The 23,449-nt window shown below is 34.4% G+C and overlaps 1 protein-coding gene across 1 annotated transcript; it reads left to right on the top strand.

The window, feature by feature from the left end:
* Window positions 1-5,181: 5,181 nt before the first annotated feature.
* LOC136030401 (galactosylceramide sulfotransferase-like) lies at window positions 5,182-21,838 on the top strand. The gene is made up of 4 exons (XM_065709346.1): window positions 5,182-5,325; window positions 11,282-11,395; window positions 18,344-19,138; window positions 21,290-21,838. The coding sequence occupies exons 1-4, from the start codon at window positions 5,201-5,203 to the stop codon at window positions 21,405-21,407; spliced, it is 1,152 nt and encodes a 383-aa protein (XP_065565418.1). The 5' UTR covers window positions 5,182-5,200; the 3' UTR covers window positions 21,408-21,838.
* Window positions 21,839-23,449: the final 1,611 nt, after the last annotated feature.

Below are 23,449 nucleotides of genomic sequence, written 5' to 3' on the forward strand. Positions count from 1 at the left end.
GATAGCTCTTTATAATTCTTAGGGTTAGGTAACGACTTCAGGACAGCTGAGTATTTTGGAAGAAGGTGTATGGCAGGAGTAACTGCGGTGGCGTAAGTGTCATTTTGAATCGAAAACTTCCTTTTCGCCATAAGATATAATTTTTTTTTTGTTTCATCATCACATAACAATGTGCTTTCATCAAATTTTTTGGACCCTTCTAGCATCTCTTTTTCCGTTTTCAATATGTCATCACACGACAGCCTTTCTCTTTCAACGGGAATTGCTTTCGACTTCATATTTCCAACTTTATCAGGGAAAGTTATTTGAATTATTCGTTTTTGATCATTAATCCGATGATTAACTTCACTTTTAAGTTTCAGAACCTCATCATAAACTTGCTCAAGGATTTCATTTTCATCTGCCATCAGCTTTACAGCTCTTTCTATCGTTTCCAGGTCAGAGAGTACCATCCAGTGAAACTCTTCAAATGTCTTTGGTTCTACATCTTCTAATATGCTGGTTCTAATTTTGTCATATATCTCTTCAATCTCCCTGTTTTTGCAATTAGGATAAGTTCTAATCATCGTTTGTTCATAGGTGGCCAAAAACTGCGAAAATTCATTAATGTCATTGCACGAAATTTTGTCATTACTGTGCTTCGGGGCACAAGAAACTGCACAGCCAATATTGGCTATAAAGAAAACTCCAGTGACCACACTACCCAATGAAGTCATTTTTGAAACTAACTACAGTCAAGGCTCTGAAGTTATATAGAAAGCAATCGTGAGCACTTTAGGGTTGCTTTGCTTGCTTTCTTTAATTTTAAAATTTTATTTGAATCGTGACGAAACTCTTGCTTTGTAATTCATAATATAAATTATATTGCAATAACAACAATTTTATCGCAATAAGTATGTCACGATTCTCAGAAATATTAGCAAAGCTAAGTTGGTTTCATCACAGTAACCTATCCCCTTGCACCTGCCTCTTTCCACGACAGCAAATTTTAAACCAAAGGTTTCTTGTTCAAACGAAAGTTAGGAGTGGCATTAAAACTTAAAAAAAAAAAAACAAGCAAGCATTCATACAAGTGGTGCAACCTCTTCCCAGCTGTTAACGTTAAGGTTTGACTTGTTACCCGAATTTCATAAGAACGACTGTTCAAACACAAGGACCGTTGAATTTGAATAAAAAGTTTTTTTTTAATTACCATAGGATTTTACAATGAAGAGTGGGGGGTTTAGGATAGGGCGTCTACCCTCATATACCAAATAATTTTTGTGCGTTTTAAATTTTAATCTTGACTTTGATTTGAACTTTTTTTCTAATTTTTATTTGTTCTTAACTCCCAGCTCTTTACGCTAAAGTTTTAATTGTTGCCCAAATTCCATAAGAACAATTTTTCAAACATGAGGGCCGTTGAATTTGAATAAGGAGTATTTTGTTTAGTTACTATAAGACTTTACAGTAAAGAGTGGCGGGTTCAGGACAGGGCGTCTATCCTCATATACGCAATAGTTTTTGTATAATTCTGCTAGGGCAAGCTTAGACCGGAATTATCTTTTCAGAATTGTTTCACAAACACGGGTCGATGCCTCATATACGTAATATTTTCTTGTCGTTTTAAGTTTTAGTGTTGCTCCTTGCTTTCAGTTAAAAAAAAAAAACTTGTCTGTTGAAATCTGACACCCCTTCATTGAAGGTTCCCTTCCTGTATGAAAAAAATCCTCAATGAAAATATCCTCTCACGTAACCTTCTCCCCAACCCCCCCCCCCACCAGAACAAAATTACTATATATAAACAACGGGCAAAGTTCACAGATTGCAGCCCGTCCACCGGGGATTGTGGAGGATTAAGTCATCCTCAAAGATATAGTTATTCGATTTTTCGACTATGCTGAACAAAATCGTTAGCTCAAAATTTTGATCAGGATGACTTTGGGAAAAAATGAGCGTGGGAGGGGACCTAAGCTGCCCTCTAATTTTTGGTCACTTATAAAAGGCACTAGAATTTTTAATTTCTGTTCCAATGAACCCCCTCGCGATATTCTAGTACTACTGGGTCAATACGAGCAGATATGAGCTAGAAACCTCTACAGTAGGGTTCTGTGATACGCTGAATTTGACGGTGTAATTTTCATTGAGATTCTTTAACTTTTACGGGGCGTTTCCTCCTTTTTTCAAAAATAAGACAAACATTCTCAGGTTCGTGGCTTTCGATGGGTAAGATTAAACTTGATGAAACTTACATATTTGAAATCAGCATAAAATCCAATTCTTTTGATATATCTATTGACATCAATTTATTTTTTTTTTTTTTTTTGTAATTTCTGTTCGTTAGAATTTCTATTCTTTAGAATTTCTATGTTCATTTTATGCCTCATGGAAAGATAGAAAATTTGGGTATAAGACGGACTTTTTGAGACTTAATGCACAGTTTCCGCTCACAAAAGATCTGTAGTCCGTCTTTCACAATTAAATAAAAAAAAACAAGTTTTTTTAACTGAAAGTAAGGAGCGACATTAAAACTTAAAACGACCAGAAATTACTTCGTATATGAAAGAGGCTGCTTCTTCATCAACGCCCCGCTCTTTACGCTAAAGTTTGACTCTTTCTCTCAATTCTTCTTTTTACAAAAGTAAAAAACTAAGTAAAAACTAAGTAAAAACTAAAGTAAAACAGTTTGACTCTTTCTCTCAATTCTTCTTTTTACAAAAGTAAAAAACTTTAGCGTAAAGAGCGGGGCGTTGATGAAGAAGCAGCCTCTTTCATATACGAAGTAATTTCTGGTCGTTTTAAGTTTTAATGTCGCTCCTTACTTTCAGTTAAAAAAACTTGTTTTTTTATTTAATTTCTGAACGTTTTTGAATCAATGCATGTTTTGATTTTGGCTCTCCGCAGAGGAATAATTAAAACAAAATTTGCATTTTTTTTTTTTTTTTGGCTAAATGGCTTTCTCATAATTTTGATCAAATGATTTTGAGAAAAAAAGAGCGGGGGAGGAAGCCTAGTTGCCCTCCGATTTTTTGGTTAATTAAAAAGGCAACTAGAATTTTTAATTTTTTACGAATATTTTTATTAATAAAAAAGTTTACGTAACTTATAAATTAGCTTACGTAAAGAACTTTTGTATTCTCATATTTTTATTACATATATGAGGGGCCTCGCCCCCTTGTCAGATCCTCGCTCTTTACACTAAAGCTTAAATTTTGTCCCAATTCATTAAGAATGACCCCAGAATCACAAAAGCCGTAGAATAAATAGTTGAAATTACTAAAAATACTTTAGCGTAAAGAGCGAGGTATTAGGAGGAGGTGAGCCCCTCAAATGGGTAATAATTTCTGTTTGTTTTAAGTTTTAATGCTGCTCCTTGCTTCCAGCTGAAAGAACTTTTTCATATTTATTTTTTCATTGTTTTTTTTTTTAAATAATGCTAGATTTTCTTCCCCCATGACAAATTATCGATGGAAAGTTCCCCCAGCATATCCCCCTCTTCTCAACCCCTCCCCCAACCAAAAAAATCCTCCTGAAAACGCCTGTACACTTCCCAATAACCATTGCTATATGTAAGCACTGGTCAAAGTTTGTAACTTGTGGCCCCTCCCACGGGGACTGTGGGGGAGTAAGTCGTCCCCAAAGACATAGTTATAAGGTTCTTCGACTACGCTGAATAAAATGGCTATCTCAGAATCTTGATCCGTTGACTTTGGGAAAATAATTAGCGTGGGAGGGGGCCTAGGTGCCCTCCAATTTTTTTGGTCACTTAAAAAGGGCACTAGAACTTTTCATTTCCGTTAGAATGAGCCCTCTTGCAACATTCTAGGACAACTGGGTCGATACGATCACCCCTGGCAAAAAAAACAAAAAAACAAAAAAACAAGAAAACAAAAAAACAAATAAACACGCATCCGTGATCTGCCTTCTGGCAAAAAATACAAAATTCCACATTTTTGTAGATAGGAGCTTGAAACTTCTACAGTAGGGTTCTCTGATACGCTGAATCTGATGGTGTGATTTTCGTCAAGATTCTATGACTTCTAGGGGGCGTTTTTCCCTATTTTCTAAAATAACGCAAATTTTCTCAGGCTCGTAACATTTGATGGGTAAAACTAATCTTGATGAAACTTATATATTCAAAATCAGCATTAAAATGCGATTCTTTTGATGTGGGTATTAGTATCAAAATTCCATTTTTAGAGTTTTGGTTACTATTGAGCCGGGTCGCTCCTTACTACAGTTCGTTACCACGAACTGTTTGATAGCTGATGGGTAATTATGCAGCACTGTAGACTATAAAATTTATCCAACCTAAAATGTATCAGTTTAGTCAAACGAAGGTTTAAATGAAATGTCTATGATAATATCAACCATTTACTTTGTACGAATGTGTATCTTTGGTAGCAAATGTGCCACCGCATGGCCACTACTACTTCTAAAACTGGGAAGCTCAATATATTTTTTTACTGGTAAATCATTTGACTATTAGAATTTTTATTTGATAGCTTTTAGCCCTCTTAATTATGTGTTTGGGGCCCAAAATGGCAGAAAACGCCACTTTACTGCTACAAATCTGTTCGGTTACTTGAAAAGGGCACTAGAACTTTCTTTTTCCGTTCTAGTAAGCATGTTTTGATGTTCTAGGACCATTTTTACGATACAACCAAACTGGAGAAAACAGATAAAAAAGCGCATATCCACGATCAGATTTTTATCCACGAAATGTCAAATTTTTTAGGATACTGGGTTTGAATCTTCTGCAATAGAGTTATCTGATGCGCTGCAGAGGATGATTTAATTTTGTGAAGCTGACTCGCCTTTTCGGGAGTGTTCCCTACCTTTCTTCAAAAACAAGCAAATTTTTTCATGCTCGTAGTTTTGACGGGTGACTATAAACTTTACAAATTTTAGATATTTAAAGTCACTGTAAAAAAGCAATTCTTTTTGAGGTATATATTGTTACCAAATTCATTTTCTAGGATTTTCGGCTACTACTAGCAAGAGCCACTCCTTTCTTATCGTTCTTCACCAAATACCTTCTGATTGAACGAACGGATAAATATCAGTCGACAATATCGGTGAAAAGAACACCAAATGTAATTTTGTTTAGTAAGCCAATTATGCCATGAAATTTTGTGAAACTATACAAATTTTGGTTGTGCCACGTTGCAAGAATATAATGTGAGTCAAAGATGGATTTGAACAGTGTGCAAGATCCATTATGACGAAAAGGATTTCTTTTATTCTTCTGTCAATATCATGGATTATTGGTTTTGTTACAGTCTTTCAGTGGAAGCTTCATGATAGGGTTGGAAATGAAAATTCTCCTTTAGTTAATAATGCAAGGTCAGTTTCTTTGGCAAACAAAAATACATATGTTTCCTCGTCCCCCATCCAAGAGACATGATACAAAATCCAGTATTTATAGCGTAGTATATTTCTCGATACATACCAGAATGCAGAAAGGATTAAAAAGTTCGGTATTAAATTTATGTTGATAAAGAATATTTAAAAAAAAGTTGTTGCAAAACAATTCGTATGCTCCTTTATCCCTACCACCTAAAATACTGAAAAAAGAAAATGGGGAAGTTGATTTAGGGATACCGATTTTCAATACATCCAGGGACTCAGACTATGCGGGCCAACAGAGTAGGGATCCAGGGTTTGAACAATTTCGAAAACTGTTTGCACCATGTGCTGCATGACAATCCTGGCAGAAGTATGTCACTTGGCTCGAGAAGGCAAGGCGTGCAGCAACTGTACAAACTCATGTTTCGAGGTTCACTATCCAGTTAGATTAAAGCTACCCACCAAAAGTTATTAGCTGAGAAAAATTTGAAGAGTTTAGAAAACAAGGGGAGGGGAAACATCCAAAGAAAGAATTAACGGAGGAGTAAATTCGGGGCCGTACAAAGGGTGCTCCAAGAGGCGTATCAGGAGGTGGGGAGTGGACATTCCCTTGATATAGGTAAAGAGCATTAAACATATTATATGTTAAGTATGAATTATTTAAAAATGACTTTCTTGCAGTTTGTTCGGAGATTCCTGAGTAGAGCTTAAAAATATTACAGCTCCACTGTTTAGTTTTAAGAACTCTTAAATTATTTTTTTTTTTTTTTACAATGATTAGCTAAAATCAAACTGTTTGGGGTGATAGCCAACCAAAAATTTTATTTTTAACCTTATGCCATATATGTAAAATCCAGTTAGATTAAAGCTACCCGTCAAAAGTTATTAGCTGAGAAATATTTGAAGAGTTTAGAAAACAAGGGGAATGGAAAACAGCCAAAGAAAGAATTAACGGAGGAGTAAAGTCGTAAGAAGTAAGGACTAAGGAGGAGTAAATTCATATGTACAAAAAACCAAATTTTTTCCAAAAAGATTAATGTGCATTTATTTGACAGTTTTTCTCCAATAAGTGATCGTATCAAACGAAAGGGCTTATCAATAATATCTAAGGAACGGTTGAGAGAATTAAGTCAAATATTTTAGGGAATGTTGAGCGGGGTGTTGAAAAGTAATCGAGGGTGCACCAGCCCCCTCGCCCTTTTTAGATTCTCCCCTTTCAATACTTATCAAACTTTTTAAAAATCTATTTTGTTCAAAATTTTAAAAATGTCTAATAAATATTCCAGTAGAGAGGTCATTCCCTGTTATGTCATCCTTAGAGAGAATTTTAATTGACCCCTCCCCCCTAAAAAATTTGACGACTTTTGAAATAATCATCTTGTTTTTACCATCTTCGTATAAAGGTCAAATAACAATGCCTCTGAGGATGACATAACCCCCTACAACCACTAGGGCAAGAGCTGTAAGAATTGCAAGTTGTTCAATATTTACATTTAAGATTTGTTTTTGGCAAAAAGGGGCCTTTTTGATCCTGGGTCTCCAAAACTGCTTAGGCTATTACGGTGAAACTTTCAGGAAAAGTTGAGAGGGATGTCGGGCAAAATCGAAAAACATTTTATGCAGGATGGTTGCAATACATAAGGAACGGCTGAGGGTATTGAGTTGAAGCTTTCCGGGCATGTCGAGGAGGATTCCGAAGAGTGGTCATAGGGCACCCACCTCCAACTGCCTTATTCAGATACCCCTTGATTAAAACTCATATAAATTTTGAAAAGCCATTTTGTTCAAAATAATCAACAGATCTAGCAATTATGCCGCCGGAAATACCATACCTCCATCAAGGGCCGTATTAAGGATTTTTTTTTTTTTTGGGGGGGGGGGTTCTCTTATAAAGAGAATTTCTTCCGGGGGGGGGGTCACAAAAATTAAAAACGTATCAACAATTTATTTATATTCATTTTTGCTACGTTTTTCCGAATAGGACAAACATTTGGGGGGTTCAAACCCCATAACCCACCCCATGGATAAGGACTTGCCCCTATCAGTCCTCGGGGAAAGAAATGTAAATTTTGCATTTAATCCATTTTTTACATGCAGGATTTATCATTGGGAAAGGGGAAAATATTTGATCCTGGGTGTCCGAAAAGGGAAAGGGTGTTAAGATGAAACTTCATGGAATATAGAAAGGTATGTTGAACCAAATCAAAAGACACACTGTGTTTCCTGGTTATCAGGAAACGCGTCTACAGTACATTAGAAACGGTTAAGAATATTAAATATATCTATTTTCTTTTATTTTTTTCCTTTCCATGTTCATGGTTCACCCGGTTATACCTGCTGTGTTATGAATTATTTATCTGTTTGTAATCGTTTGACAGGTTTTCTTTTGTAATAGATCTAAGTAAAGATTTCTTTTTTCTTCATCTGGTGAATATGTTTTGGATTTGGGAGAGAGGAGGTTACCAAAGGAATTTATAATCTAACTACAGTTCAGCTTAACATTCAGGGTCTCTCCTCATCATAGATAATTTAAGACAAATTGTTTCGGATGGACAGCCTGATGTTGTTGGTTTATGCGAGGCATTTTTGGATTCAGGCAATGAAATGCAATCGGATATCCATGGCTACAAAATGCAACATATAAACCGCTGCAAGATGGCTAAAGGAGGTGTTGCCACGTATATGTCTAGTAATTTGCATAATTGCTTGCTAGTAATTTGCAAATTTGCATAGTTTGCATAATATTTATTGTTCTCATAGTGTTGCGGTATCGTTGTTTCTTTGGAATCCTGAGGAAATATTAGATATAATACTGAAACGCCGTGTCATTTAATCATAACGGGTGACTTCAATATAAATTTGATGGATTCAATTTCTTCGGCTTCAGTTGATTTCTTTCAACCATTCTCGCCAAAAGAACTCTACCAACTACATCCACCCCCACACGAGTAACTAATGTTACATCTTCTTTGATTGACACTATCTTCTCTACGTTTAGCTTGAAGGAAAACTCAATTTTAGTTAGTGATATCTCCGATCATTTTCCAATATGTTCTCAATTCACCTTTAAACAGGGAAAGGATAACCGGGTTCAAGTGTTTGATTCCTATTCTATTAGGTTTGGTGAGAAAGAGTTATCTCTTCTTGGGTCTAAATTGGCGGAAAATTCGTGGAGCTTGTTTGATAATGGTAAGGATTTTTCTTGTTTATTTGAGTCCTTTTATGGAACCATAAAAGAGGCTATTCTTAGCATTTGTAAAGTACCACGTTCTAATCGCGGGTCTAAAAGAATTGTCCCTCTAACCCATGGATGACATCTGGACTTCTCAAAAGCTGGAGAATAAAAAATAATCTCTGGAGGGCTTATAAATGCGCTACTCTTTCAGCGAGTGCTATTCGTCTTTGTCAATCTATTTTGCCGAATATTCTGTTCTTTACCTTTCTGGGCTTTACCTCATTTTTAGGAAAAAGTATCTTTGTTATGTTAGAGTGTCTTATATCTGCTTCTGTTTCTTCTTTCTCCTCTTTGGTAGAGGAATAGAGGAAAGTAAATAAGTTCTATTTTACAATACTACTGAAAAGCTGACTGGTTTACACTAAAAGCTTTCGAAAAGAAAGTATCGGCGTTTTTCGCCTTACCACGGTGAAATCTGTTCGTTTTATTAATTTTATCATTTAATGCTATTGTTGTTTAAGTGATTAATTATTAATGCAAGTATTTAATATTATTGTTGATTTCCGTTTTTGTATCACTTTTTTTTCTTGTTTGTTTCTTAAATTCCTCATTCCACTATTTACCTTTTTTATGTAAGTGGGTAATAGATAAACTTTCTTAAATTCCTCATTCCACTATTTACCTTTTTTATGTAAGTGGGTAATAGATAAACTTTATTATAAAGATATTTTATTATGTCCTAAAACCACTAAAGTTAAAATGAATACTTCCGTCCAACTAAAAATAAACACAAAATACTACACACAGAATTTTGACTACTGCCCCTTCCTTCTCTCCTAATCATAAATTTTCTACATTCTATTGTGTCATTAGTGCTTTGCTGAAAAAAAGATATATTTCAAACTAAAGTCTTATAATTATAATATTGAAAAATGAAAAATTATCGTTATTTGAAATTTAATTACTGATATTACCAGGAACTAATTACATTATATATTAATATTAAGCATTCATTACATTTTCATTAGTTCTTTCCAATTATCTTGATTACTTTGGCTGTTTAATTTAGTTTATATTGACTAAATTAAACATAATTTATTTTTTATATATAATATAAACATAATTTATTAAATGTTTAAATATTTCAATATTTCAAACATTAATTAGTTGTTTCAACTATTTTTATTTTAAAATATTGAAGCTCAGTGTTAAAAATACAATTAGTTTTCAATAAAACGCAAATAACACAATAGACTTGAAAATGTTACGGGTAGGAACGGAGGGAGACGCTCGCCAAGCTCCTGTATGTAGAAACTTATGTTCATTTTAAGTTTGACTTGAGCATTAACTTTAATTTTACTCGTTTTTAAGATTTAATAATTCATCTTTATCACTATCTATTTTACGTGCCTTTTCTGGGGATGTTTCCCCGAAACAAGGCAAACTTTTTCAGACTCGTAACGTTTGATATTTATCAGTTAATTAACTTTATGTATTTGGGATCACCATTGAAAATTGCTTCTTTTGAAGCATTAAGTGCTATCAAAATTTCTTTTTTTAGATATTTTTACTATTGCCTCGACTTGGTCCTTAGATATAGCTCGCTATCACGACATGCTTGATTCTACACCACATATCCTGGATTTTTTTTTTTTTTTGAATTAAGACTGAATGTTCAATAATCCCTTCTTTTCTTAATTTTTTTTTTGTCTTAGATTCCCTTTGGCTTCTCAATTTTACATATTGGGAGGATTTCTCAATGGGGAAGATTTGGATAGAGGAATTTCAAACAGGGGAAGAATTTCAAGGGTGAATTTTCCTTGGGAGGGATTCTTCACAGGGTCAATTTTCCGCAGAAAATTTTCAGGGGGAATTTTGTGAAGTGGGAATTTTTTGAGGGGGAGTTTTTTGAAGGCAGAATCACGAGACCCAACCTATGGATTTGGTATATGTGAAAAATAAACATGCTAAATAAGATTGACTAAAAGTAAAGCTCATGGAGCACATGGACCTTATTTGAGATGGACGGTAGGGGCTTTAGTCCCATCCAAAGGCTTAAAAACGCACAAGATATTTGCTAAAATAGAGGGAGATTCCCTTGAAATAAACGTAAATTGCTTCTTGTTGTTGTTTTAGTAAAAGAAAATTGAAACAGGTCATCTCATATTTTAGAAAAGAAGAAGGTAAGACGGAAGGCTGTTAAAGTTACCTGCTGTATATAATGTTTGTTTTGTATTTACTGGTACCTCAACATTACAATGCAAAACCCTGTATTGCTTAAGCATATACCAGTGCGTCACTTAACCTTCTAAGGGGCTTGAACATAAACATAGTCCCAGAAATCTAACTATGTTGAGTGAGAAAATGAAACTCCAGGCCACTTACATTCAAAGAAATATTTTTACATATTTATACAATGGCAGCGTTATAAACCAATTATTTGGTCAAATATTTAGGGTCTTAATAAAATTTTGGTGGATGGCAAAATGAATAAATGTAATCAATCAGTTTTAGATTAATTTTTTGGCAATAAGGAATTCTTAACGGGGCAACTCGACTTTACGGATGAATAAAGGATAGCTTTACAGTAAAGCTGGTGATTCGATTTATTCATCCATCGGATTCTGAGCAAGATTCTAAGTATTTGATCAAATTAATGATTTTGTAATGCGTATCTGTCTCCCATTCCAACTCATTTGGGTTATTTGAGTAGGCTATAAGAGACTATCAGGAATTCTAGAGGCACTTGAAATAGTAGTAATATGTGTTTTCTTCCAGGAAAGTTATGCCAGTTGCTACTGTTACAAAGCAGACTTGTGAACCAAAACGAAAAATAGGATTTTTGAAAATGCACAAATGTGCCAGCACAACTGTTCAAAATATTTTTCTCAGGTTAGCTTCTAATTCTGTTGTATATATATATATATATATATATATATATATATATATATATATATATATATATATATATATATATATATATATATATATATATATATCGTCAATGAAAGGGGCTGCTTCCTCATCAACGCCCCTCTCTTTACGCTAAAGTTTGACTCTGTCTCTTAACTCTACTTTTTAAAACAGTAAAAAACTTTAGCGTAAAGAGCGGGGCGCTAATGAGGAAGCAGCCCCTTTCACTGACGAAGTAATTTGTGTTCGTTTTAAGTTTTGATGTTGCTCCGTTAAAAAAAACTTACTTTCCGTTAAAGAAACTTGCTTTTTCTATTTAATTTCTGAACGTTTTTGTATCAATGCATGTTTGGATTTTGGCTCTCCGCAGATGAATAATTAAAACGGAATTTGCATATTTATTTTTTTGGCTAATTGGCTTTCTCATAGTTTTGATGGAATGATTTTGAGAAAAAAAGGAGTGGGGAGGAGGCCTAGTTGTCCTCCGATTTTTTGGTTGCTTAAAAGAGCAACTAGAACTCAATTTTTTACGAATGTTTTTATTAGTAAAAGATATACTTAACTTACAAATTAGCTTACGTAACGAACTTCTGTATTCTCATGTTTTTATTACGTATATGAAGGGGTTCACCTCCTCGTCAGTACCTCGCTCTTTACACTAAAGCTTAAATTGTGTCCCAATTTCTTAAGAATGACCCCTGAATCACAAAAGCCATAGAATAAATAGTTGAAATTACTAAAATGCTTTAGCGTAAAGAGCGAGGTATTCGGTGGAGGTGAGCCCATCATATGCGTAATAATTTCTGTTTGTTTTAAGTTTTAATGCTTCTCCTTACTTTTAGTTGGAAAAACTTTTTCATATTTATTTTTTCATTTTTTATTTTTAAATAATGCTAGAAAATCCTGCGCTCTCTTCATGAAACTTTTCTTCCCCCATGACAAATTCCTCCAAGGAAAATTCTCCCAACATATACGCCTCTTCTCAACCCCCCCCCAACCTAAAAATCCCCCAGAAAACGTCTGTACACTTCCAAATAACCATTGCTATATGTAAGAACTGGTCAAAGTTTGTAACTTGTGGCCCCTCCCACGGGAACTGTGGGGGAGAATTTTTGACTACGCTGAATAAAATGGCTATCTCAGAATTTTGATCCGGGGACTTTGGGAAAATAATTAGCGTGGGAGGGGGCCTAGATGCACTCCAATTTTTTGGGCACTTAAAATGGGCACTAGAACTTTTCATTTCCGTTAGAATGAGCCCTCTCGCAAGATTCTAGAACCACTGGGTTGATACGATCACCCCTGGAAAAAAAACAAAGAACAAACAAACAAATGAACACGCATCCGTGATCTGCCTTCTGGCAAAAATATAAAATTCCACACTTTTGTAGATAGGAGCTTAAAACTTCAACAATAGGGTTCTCTGATATGCTGAATCTGATTATGTGATTTTCGTTAAGATTCTATGACTTTTAGGGGTTGTATTCCCTATTTTTCAAAATAAGGCAAATTTTCTAAGGCTCTTAACTTTTGATGGGTAATATTAAACTTGACAAAACTTATATATTTAAAATCAGCAATAAAATGCGATTCTTTTGATGTAGCTATTGGTATAGAAATTTCATTTTTTAGAGTTTTGGTTACTATTGAGCCGGGTCACTCCTTACTACAGTTCGTTACCACGAAGTGTTTGATAGCTGAGTTTTCAAATTTTGTCAGTTATTTATCAATTATAACATCCGTAGGAAGGTCCAAAAAACGAAAATGTGCAGTTGCAGGTACTGTAAATGGTGGTTCTGTGGAACCAATGTCTAAACTATCAAAATTGTGATAAGATGTGAAAATCAACACCCTGGACCATCAGTTGCCAGAACACTAACACGGGCAGCTAAAAGCAAAGGCCATTGCTTAAGTGTCTGAAATAATCGAAATCCAAAAACGTGTCAAAAATGAAAATGAACAGCAAAGACACGTGGATATTTCAGATTTTTCCCAGGGTTGTTTTAACGAGCCTGTGGTGGCGTTCTGACATAAAAGAAGAGGCTCACGCTTGCGTTTAGAAGACAAGTGGTGATAAGAATCCATATATAGAGGCTTGCCGCGTGCCGAGATCTGGTGGTAAAGCCACTGGGCGCCCGGTACTATATATATATATATATATATATATATATATATATATATATATATATATATATATATATATATATAGTTACCATAAGCTGCTTGATTGGTTGAAACTAAGACATAAATTGTCTTGCTAAGCCACCTTGTTTTTGCAAGTCTTCTTATTTATTTTATTCTTTTTTGGGGGAAGGGGGGTCAGTGTTGAATGACAGCTTTTCAAGATTAATCTTAAGCAACAATCACGTGCCTTAGAGTGTATATACAGGGAGGAAGGGATTGAAAATTACTCAAATTATGCGAAAAATATAAGCAATGTCATAAACAACGAGATTTTAGGGAGAGTATGTAAAAGTGGGTCCAATCTCACGCCCACCTTGTGCAACATCGGTCACATTTCTTGAAATTCTCGGTGACAATTCCAGCAATCTTGGCTCCAATTTGTGCAATCTCGGGTGCAAAATTTTTGGCGTAGGAAACATTTCGGTATTTTTGAGGGACCAGTTTTTGTAGAAATATCAGCTCCATATAGCATAATCTAGACAGTTTCTGGGCATTCAATAACAACCTCAGTGACATTTTGTGCATTCTCGGATTCTTTTAATTCAATTTTGACCCAAAAGGAATGCCATAGCCTACATCGTAGCGTTTTAGTAAATAAAAATCCTAAATTTAATGTTTGCCCACCTGTCAGTTTTTTTCGGATTAATAAAACATTTCTCAAACACACTGATTATAACTATTACTAGTAAGGTAAACGTAGAGGTGCTGCTAGTAGAACTTTAGCAGGGACGACCCAAGTACAAAACGTAGAGACTTGTATTATGATCTCTAATTCCAACAAGTCTCAGACAAGGGACGAAACCGAGACCATTTTGCTCTCAGGTTTTCCAAGGGATGTTAGTTTAAGATTGTAATATATTAGGTATGCAATAAATTAGTTTCCTTATTTAAAAAAAAATATATTCTTTAAAAAAAGGCTTTGCTTGATTTGACTACTAGGCTAAAGTCTATAGTAGCAAATTGAGGATATGATCTTAGTTCCAGGAATGTATAATTGTGGAGCACTCAAATAGTCAATTCAATAGCTATAATTACCATTTTAAAGTACATTCAAAGTATTTATTCCTGTAATTTCTTTCAAGCGATTGCGATTTGATTACAACAACTTTATTTCAATTAACATTACATTTAAGTTAAAAGTGGTAAAAACACAGTAAAATGTGCCATCAATATATTCGCGTATCTAGAATGAAGATCTAAAATACTAATATCTAAAATAGATCTAATGTACTAAAAATAGATACTTGCTAGTCAAGTATCTAAGCCTTGATTAGCAAGCACAGATTTATCAAATAAAAGTTGATTTCATGAAAAACACATTCTATAAAAGCAAATTTAAGTAAATAGAAACTAAGACAAACTTAAAATAAAATTTCTTTCTAAATTTTCTAAAATTTCTAATAAGAAACTTAAGACAAACCTGCTTCAGCTTTAAATGAATGATAGCTATCCAGATGAAGTAGACTGCAGACATAAGCTGGATCTCAAGAGTCGCAATGAATAAATAAAATCTTGTCAATCGCTGTGCCCTAAGAACTGGTGGGCCAAGGATCGGGGGGGGGGGAGATGGCTGCAATAATTATGTCAGCCCTTTTGGTTTGATTAACCGATTCATAAAATTTGAAGTAAACACAACTCATAATTAAACTGCATCCAATCCAAAGAAGAGCGATTTGGGATTTTTTTTTTTTTACATACTTATAACTAAAGTCTGCAGAACAGCTCTGTTTATTTTTTGAAAGGGAGGGGTATGACCCCCCCCCCACACACACACACATTAATAGATCTTTGGTGGGAAATCATAAGAAAATTCTTCCGTCCCACCTTTTCTGTTTGATAGCAATGCTGTGGAGGCCCTATATATAAAGGGGCTTGCATCTTTGCCGATTTTTCAGATATACTACAAAAATCAAAAGGCTTGTGAATTTTTATGTTATACAGATGTCATTTTTTTTTTTTACCAATTTTGAACTATCTTGCAACCAAAAAAATGGAGTAAGATATATGACCTACCGACTTCGAGAGTACTTCAATCTTCTCTGAGACATTTTAGGAAAAACTAATATCTTCTGGCATTCTATGACCTTTGGTAGAGCATGGCAGAAAGACCTATTGAAGAAGCACGAAGGATGAAGTACATGTGGGGCTGACTGTACAGTGTGGAATTGCTAAGCCATCAAAAAAGCAGCCGGGAAAATGACAAGGAAATAGTCCTGCAAATTCATTATTCGGCTTATTGACTTTTAAATGCTCTCCTCAATTAGACTCAGTCCCTATTGATATTCCTAAATACCATTATTTTTTCGATTTTTCTTCCCTAGCACTTCCCTAGTTCATAAGCGATTTAATATTAGAAGAAAAGTAAAAACTGTAAGCAAGCACTTGTTCTAAAATATAAAAAATAATACCCCCCCCCTCCTTGTCCTAAATATCAAACAAGCAACGAATAGTTGCTGTGGTGGAATCAATCAGTTCGTGGTAACGAACTGTAGTAAGGAGCGACCCGGCTCAATAGTAAACGAAACTCTAAAAAACAGAATTTTGATACTAAAAGATACATCAAAAGAATCGAATTTTCATGCTGATTTTAAGTATATAAGTTTCATCAAATTTATTCTTTGTAATCAAAAGTTATGAGCCTGAGAAAAATTTGCCTTTTTTTTGGAAAACAGAAAGAAACACCCCCTAAAAGTCATAGAATGTATCAGAGAACCCTATTGCGAAAATTTCAAGCTCCTATCTACAAAGCTTCTATCTGTGGAATTTCGTATTTTTTTGCCAGAAGACAGATCTCGGGTGCGTGTTTATCTGGTTTTTTTTTTTGGTTTTTTTTCCAGGGGTCATCGTATCGACCAAGTGGTACTAGAATGTCGCAAGAGGGCTCATTCTAACGGAAATGAAAAGTTCTAGTGCCCTTTTTAAGTGGACAAAAAAATTGGAGGGCACCTAGGCTCCCTCCCACGCTCTTTTTTCCCAAAGTCAACGGAACAAAATTTTGAGATAGTCATTTTGTTCAGCATAGTCTAAAACCATAATAACTATGTCTTTGGGGATGACTTATACCCCCAAAGTCCCAGGGGGAGGGGCTGCAATTTACAAACTTTGACCAGTGTTTATGTACAGTAATGGCTATTGGGAAGTGTACAGACTTTTTCAGGGGGATTTTTTTTGGTTTGGGGGAGGGGGATTGAGGGGAGGGGGCTATGTGGGAGGATCTATCCTTGGAGGAATATGTCATGGGGAAAGAGAAATTCAATGAAAAGGGCGCAGGATTTCTAGCATTACTATAAAAAAAACAATGAAAAATTAAACATGAAAAAGTTTTTTTCAATTCAGAGTAAGAAGTAGCATTAAAACTTAAGAAAATAAAGATTATTACGCAAATGAGGGCTTCTTCTCCTAAATACCTCGCTCTTTATGCTAAAGCATTTTTAGTAATTTCAACTGTTTATTCTACGGCCTTTCAGAACTTAAGCTTTAGTGTAAAGAGCGAGGTATTAACGAGGGGACAAACCCCCTCATATATATAATAAAAATATAAGAATATAGAAGTTTGTTACTTAAGTTTCTTCTTCAGTTATGTATATTTTTTACTAATAAAAACGTTCGTTAAAAATTAAAAGTTCTAGTTGCCGTTATAAGTAACCGAAAAATTGGAGGGCAACTAGGCCTCCTTCCCTACCCCTTATTTTTCAAAATACAGCCCCTTTCTTACACGGAGTAATTTCTGTTCGTTTTAAGTTTTAATGTCGCTCCTTACTTTAAGTTAAAAACTAGTTTTTTTATTTATTTAATAACATACAGAGAAGAAACGAGATAAGATTAAGAATTGTTAGGAAACTGGGATTTTTTTTTCTATTCCCGTTATTTAAAAAGCACTTATCCATCTAATTTTGGCTGCTAAAATCTACAACTACTGAAAAATCTGACATGTAGCCACCTGAGTCAAATATTGTTGCGCACGCCTTTTTCCAATCTATTCTACTCAAAGCATCACTCATTACTCCCACCCATAATGTTTCATCTTCATTTCTCGTTTCTTAGAATCTCTTCCCGCCCAGTTCGAAAAAGGCTAGCTTTTGTTTAGTCGTGTCAATCTCAGGGGTGTCTATTTGCAGAATTTAGGGAGCGAGACGGGGTTTGCATTTTCCAATTCTGGGGGTGTAATTGCATTGTTTTCCCGATATTTTTCCAAAAAAGAAGGGGTTTATCAATGAAAAAATATAAAAACGATGTTTTTCAGTGAAAATACCAAAAAAGATTTCCTTACAAATTTGGGGCGGGGGACAAGAAACACTCGAGTGGGGGTTGTAGTTCCCCCCTCCCTAATTGACGTGCCTGATTAAGTTAGCCATATAGTGTGAATTTTGAAAATTTATCTTCCTTCGTCCGAAAAAATATCCTGATTATTTGATTTTTCCTTTCATGTCAGCTGCTTTTGCAATGCTTTGCTGCTAAAGCATAATTACTCTCTATCATTTAAAGTAATTAAAAAAATCCCAGGAATTATTTAATTACAAGCTTTCATCCTTTTCCTGCTTATTTTTTTTTCCCACCTGCTCTTCAAACCAATTGCTCATCCTAGACCTTAGTTTACCCTCAACTGAAATCACTAAGACGTTAAACCCATGCAAGATTCTTCTTTTAATTTTTACGATTCGAATGTCATTTTATTTAGGCTTTAATAATATTTTATAATATTTTTTTAACATTCTTACTAATTTTTTCCATTTTTGAATTCAGGCATGCGCATACAAAGGACCTTAACGTTATTTTACCATTGGGGAGATCTAATTATCTTGGCAGCCCGGAGTTATTCTCATTAGAGCTGGTCAATGGGACCCCTTGGCACCATTTAGGTTACGATATTATGGCTCTGCACACAAGATGGCACCAGAGTACAATAAAACAAGCGTTGGGTGGAGACCCCACTTTTATAACCACAATTCGAGAGCCAGCACAGCTCTTTGAATCTCTTTATGGCTATTACAATTTATATAAATTCCATGGAGAATTGACTTTGTATGAGTTTTTAGACAAATTGGAGGATGAAGACTTTAAAAGAAAAGATGATAGATTTCTCCAGAAAATTGGAAGAAATCAGATGCTCTTCGATTTAGGATTTCCTATAGAAGATTTTGATAATGAAGAGAAAGTAAAAAAGTTTGTTGACGAAGTTGAACAAAATTTTGATCTAGTAATGGTTACCGAGAAAATGGAGGAATCCATAGTGTTATTAAAACACCTTTTGTGCTGGGATTATAGGGATTTAGTATTTCTGAAGCGAAATAGCCGAGCCAAAAATAAGATACAAAAATTGTCTGTTGACCAGACAAATAAATTAAGGAGATGGTTAAAAGCAGATAATTATCTGTACACAAAATTAAGAGAGGTTTTTGACAAAAAGGTTGAAAAATTTGGATACAAGAAGATGGAAGAAGAAAAACAGAAATTATCTTCAGTAATGAATCAAATCATGGAAGGCTGTTTGTCAGGTGAAAAGAACCTGCAAGGAAAAATTCTCTTTGAGGAATTGAAGTTGGTACTTTTTTAATTTTAAAGTTTTGTTTCTAGTAATTTCCGTTTTCTCTATACATCTTTTTGTGATAACTGATCTTAAAACTTTTTCAATAAAACAAGTTTTTCAAAAAAAAAGTAAAGAGCTTTATTAAACCAAAGACGAGCAGAAACAATGTCAAACAGTTTTACAAGTGTAAAGCTACCGTAAATCAAAATCAATGATTAAACAAAACCCGAAACGAACAGAAAAGAAATAAATAACCGAGTCAAACTCAAAACAAGTAGAAACTAAGAGGAGTGGGGCTGTCGCCCCCAGTACCTTCTAAAGACCAGAATATAATTTTCACTTTGCTGAAAACAATCCTTATCTAGAGGTATGTGTTTTTATTTCTCATATTATCAAAAAGAGAAAAAAAATCACCATCATAACCAAGATTACCGAAAAAAAAACTAATGTGGATTGACAGTTTAATATATATATATATATATATATATATATATATATATATATATATATATATATATATATATATATATATATATATATATATATATATATGCTGATATTCACTCCTGAAATTACTAATAATTTGGATTTGTTAAATTAAAAAAAAAGAAAAAACATGTAAATTGTATTCTGTTTTTAGTAAAGTGCAGATTATATTCTGGTCTTTAGAAGGCACTGGTTATTAATAATAATAACCCTGAAGGTTTCAACTCAATAACCTTAGTCGTTCTTAAGCTATTGCTAAGATGGCTTATTGACAACCAGCATGCACATAGTGCCATCTAATTTGTTTTGAAACAATTTAAACTTTCAGTGGAAGTTTATACTTTATGCACTTTTCCAACCCTAAGATATCCCGCCGGGATATCTTGACACCATGGTCTATTTTAATAGTCTACATCCACTTTAACCATTTTGATTTAGTTTAATAGTAGCAATAATAGTAGCAGTGGATGTAGTAGTAGTTGCAAAAGCAGTAGCAATATTGGTAGTCCTGAAAGTTTCAGCCTAATACCCACAGAATTTGCTGGGATATTGCTAACTCACCCTTTTTATATCCCAAATGTTTATGGTCTGCTTTGATTCAGTTCAACACCACCCAAACCCACTCCTTCTCATTGATATGGTCCAATTTGTTCATAGTTGATTTCTAAAGAGATATGCTTATTATTCAATTCATAGTTCTTTCTTTGTTTTTTTTTCTCTTACCCTTTTACCTTTAAATCTAGTTTTCTCTTTTTTGTATTTTGTCGTGTTTATTTCTCATTACTTTTTGTGTCAATTTACATTTATTGCAGATGTGAAATGTCGGGTTTCCGGTTCTGTCACTGTTATATATCTATTTAACATAAATAAGAAAATTACAAACAGAAAAATTTTGGTTAAAGAATCGAAACTATATTTTTGTTTGTTAATTGAAAAGTAACTTAAAGGGTTTTAATGGGAAAACAAGGACTTGCACATTTTGACATTACTTGATGTCACCTCGTGCATATGGGTAAGAAACTTTAAATGTCATAAATACAAGATAGCATTCGAAGTCAAATTTTAATCATCATCTGATAACTCATTTTCAATATTCTCAAAGATACCAAGGATTGTATATTCCTTGGACTACTTGTTTGACAAAACTCCGTATTTTCCTAGGGGAAGTTTGAAATGATGCGAGGCAAAACCTATACAAGAATAATGCCCTATCATAGACAGCGCAATAGCGCTACCTAAGTAAAGAACGAAATGGGTGCAATGTATTATAATTATCTTTTCATTTTACCAAGACGCTTCATGCGGTGGGAGTTGTCATAAGAACTTCAAAAGGGGCTCATTTAATTGAAATTGAAAGTGGTAGTGCCTTTTTTAAGAGTCAAAAGTGACTGTGGGGCAGCCAGCCTTCTCGCACTCACATTCTCTTCTCATCCCTCACACTCTCTCTTGATGGGATCAAAATATTGATTCGATGTTGCTGTGTTTACTTCTCATTTCTATTTGTGTCAATTTACATTTATTGCAAATGTGATATACAAGGTTTTTTAATTATTCCTTGTGTTGCAGCAAATTTCCTTTTTTTAAATTCCTTTTTAACCCATATGTATTTTCACAGTTATTGGTTTTTCGTTAATTTACTGATTTTTTTTTATATTTCGCTTTCTTTTTTTACATAGGAAAAGCGCCGGTTGTCGACTGTATGCACTAGGAGAACATATTTTTTTGGATGAAATAAAAAAAGCTCAATGGAAGAGAGCAGACAAGGTAGCGTTACAATCACTTGGATTGAGATAACGTGCTCTGAATGTAAAATTAATACTACTTTAATACAGTAGAAGATTCTCATTGTTGTATGGTCAAAAGAGAAGATTCTTGTGGCTTCTACTCACAAAACCCAGGACAATATATACTTTTAACGTGCAGCCCTGAAATTTCACAAAGTGCCATAACTTATTTATAGAATTTTCGTAAAAATTTTAGTTCCCTCTTTTTCTTAAATAAAACCCAATTACGTGTGTTTTATTATCCACAGTTAAGATTTTTGAGTGATAAGAAGGCCCAACGCCAGGAGGCTCCTAAGAGACATTTTTAAATATGGAAGAAAGTTCTTTGGAAATATAAAATGCTGGTTTTGCTTTTGGAAAGAATAGTTATAAGTGTTTTTTGAAAATACTTATTGACCTTAAAAGTTCGATTTATTTAAATAAATTGATTGATTGATTGTATTGGAAGTGATGCTAAGATTTAATTTAATGACGAAGTAATAACATTTAAATAAAAACAAGAGTTGGTTTCTAGGCTAATTGGTGTGTACACTTTTTTAAATAGGTGAATAACAGTGCTACCACGTGTCCGCTATAAGATAAGGAAGCCATAAAACCGAAAATGCGTTAAGTTATAGAATTTGCCCATTATTTATGTGTAGTATTTGTTATTGGGAAGTATACAAACATCATTTGGGGGAGGGAGGGAGTATTGTGTGCTTGCGGTGAGTTCCCATGGGGATAATTTTTCCTGTGGAGGGAAACTTAGGGGGGGGGGGGGCAAAATTTCCTAACTTTTCTTTGCCTACTAAATTTTGCATGTGGAGTTGTTCTGGGAAAATAGTCCGATGGAGATTTTCAGCGCGTTCGAATCTCCAGGATACAATTTCCACGGAAGGGGGATTTCCGGAGTGATCAGAATAACGATTAGATGTTAGTTTTTTTCAAATGAAAGTGTGCTAAGGCAAACTTTTCAGGCTGAATCTTCTGCAAGAAATTTTACGGAGGGAATCCATAGTGAATATGGAATTACCCGAAAGGAAATCTACCGGGTGGGGTATTTTATGTAGGAAAAACTCCCCACGGAGGACTTTCTCGTTAGGGGATGGAATTCTGATGGAGAATGAGCCAAATTTACCGACATTATCTGAAAAACGATCAGAAATTAAATAAATAAAACAGGTAGAATTCTTTCATTATCGTATTAAAAAAACCCGTTTTTTATAGTTCGTTATAATTGAGGTCGTTTTTCCGGGATAATCCGTGCTGGGAAGTCTAATAAGACCGATTTTTCGGTAGTTCTGGCGGAGAGCTTCCTGCCGCAGAAAATTCCAACGAGCAATATGACAAGTATATTCCATTGTCTTAGCTCTACCAGGTATGATCCTCGACAGCTCCTACGATAGAAAATAGTGCAAACACTTGTAAAGCTCAGACATTGACACCACATCAAGAGGCTTCTGTAATTGTTGAGGGGTATTGATAAGATATTTACCACGTGTTGTTGCTCTAGGTGCTGGATTTAAAATTCAATAGAGAGGAGTAATAGGGATCTTTTGGTTAATAACAAAAAAATGGCAGAATATTCAATCAAAACACCTTTCTGATTTTTTATTCACCCCATTCAGCCATCATCATGGCATGAAAACTGTATTGATTTCTACGACCATTAACAATAGGTCAAAACAACAGATCACAAAAGGTTTGAAAAGTTCGTATCACTTTTCCAGTTTATACGAACTTACCGTAATTCTAAGCTTTTGAAATTTCTGGTTCTAATGGATAGAATAATACTGTCTATGGTGCTACCTTTCCTTAATCCCTATTATGAGCATGTCGAAGCGCCAAAAATCCGGGTAAATTTTTACAAGGACAGCAGTTGAACTCCAGACTCTTTCAAACATCAATATTCAAACAACACGGCAGATTTCTTTTTCTGCTGAATGTATACCGAATGCATAAACTATCCCGATGAACCTCTTAAGTTAGATAGAAAACTTAGCGCAAATTCCATTCTTGTTGCCAGTTTAAATTATCTGGTTTATAAATACGGCTTATGATGCAGGTTGCACC

Source organism: Artemia franciscana, chromosome 8 (genome assembly GCF_032884065.1).
Source record: "Artemia franciscana chromosome 8, ASM3288406v1, whole genome shotgun sequence".
NCBI classification, from domain to species: Eukaryota; Metazoa; Arthropoda; class Branchiopoda; order Anostraca; family Artemiidae; genus Artemia; species Artemia franciscana.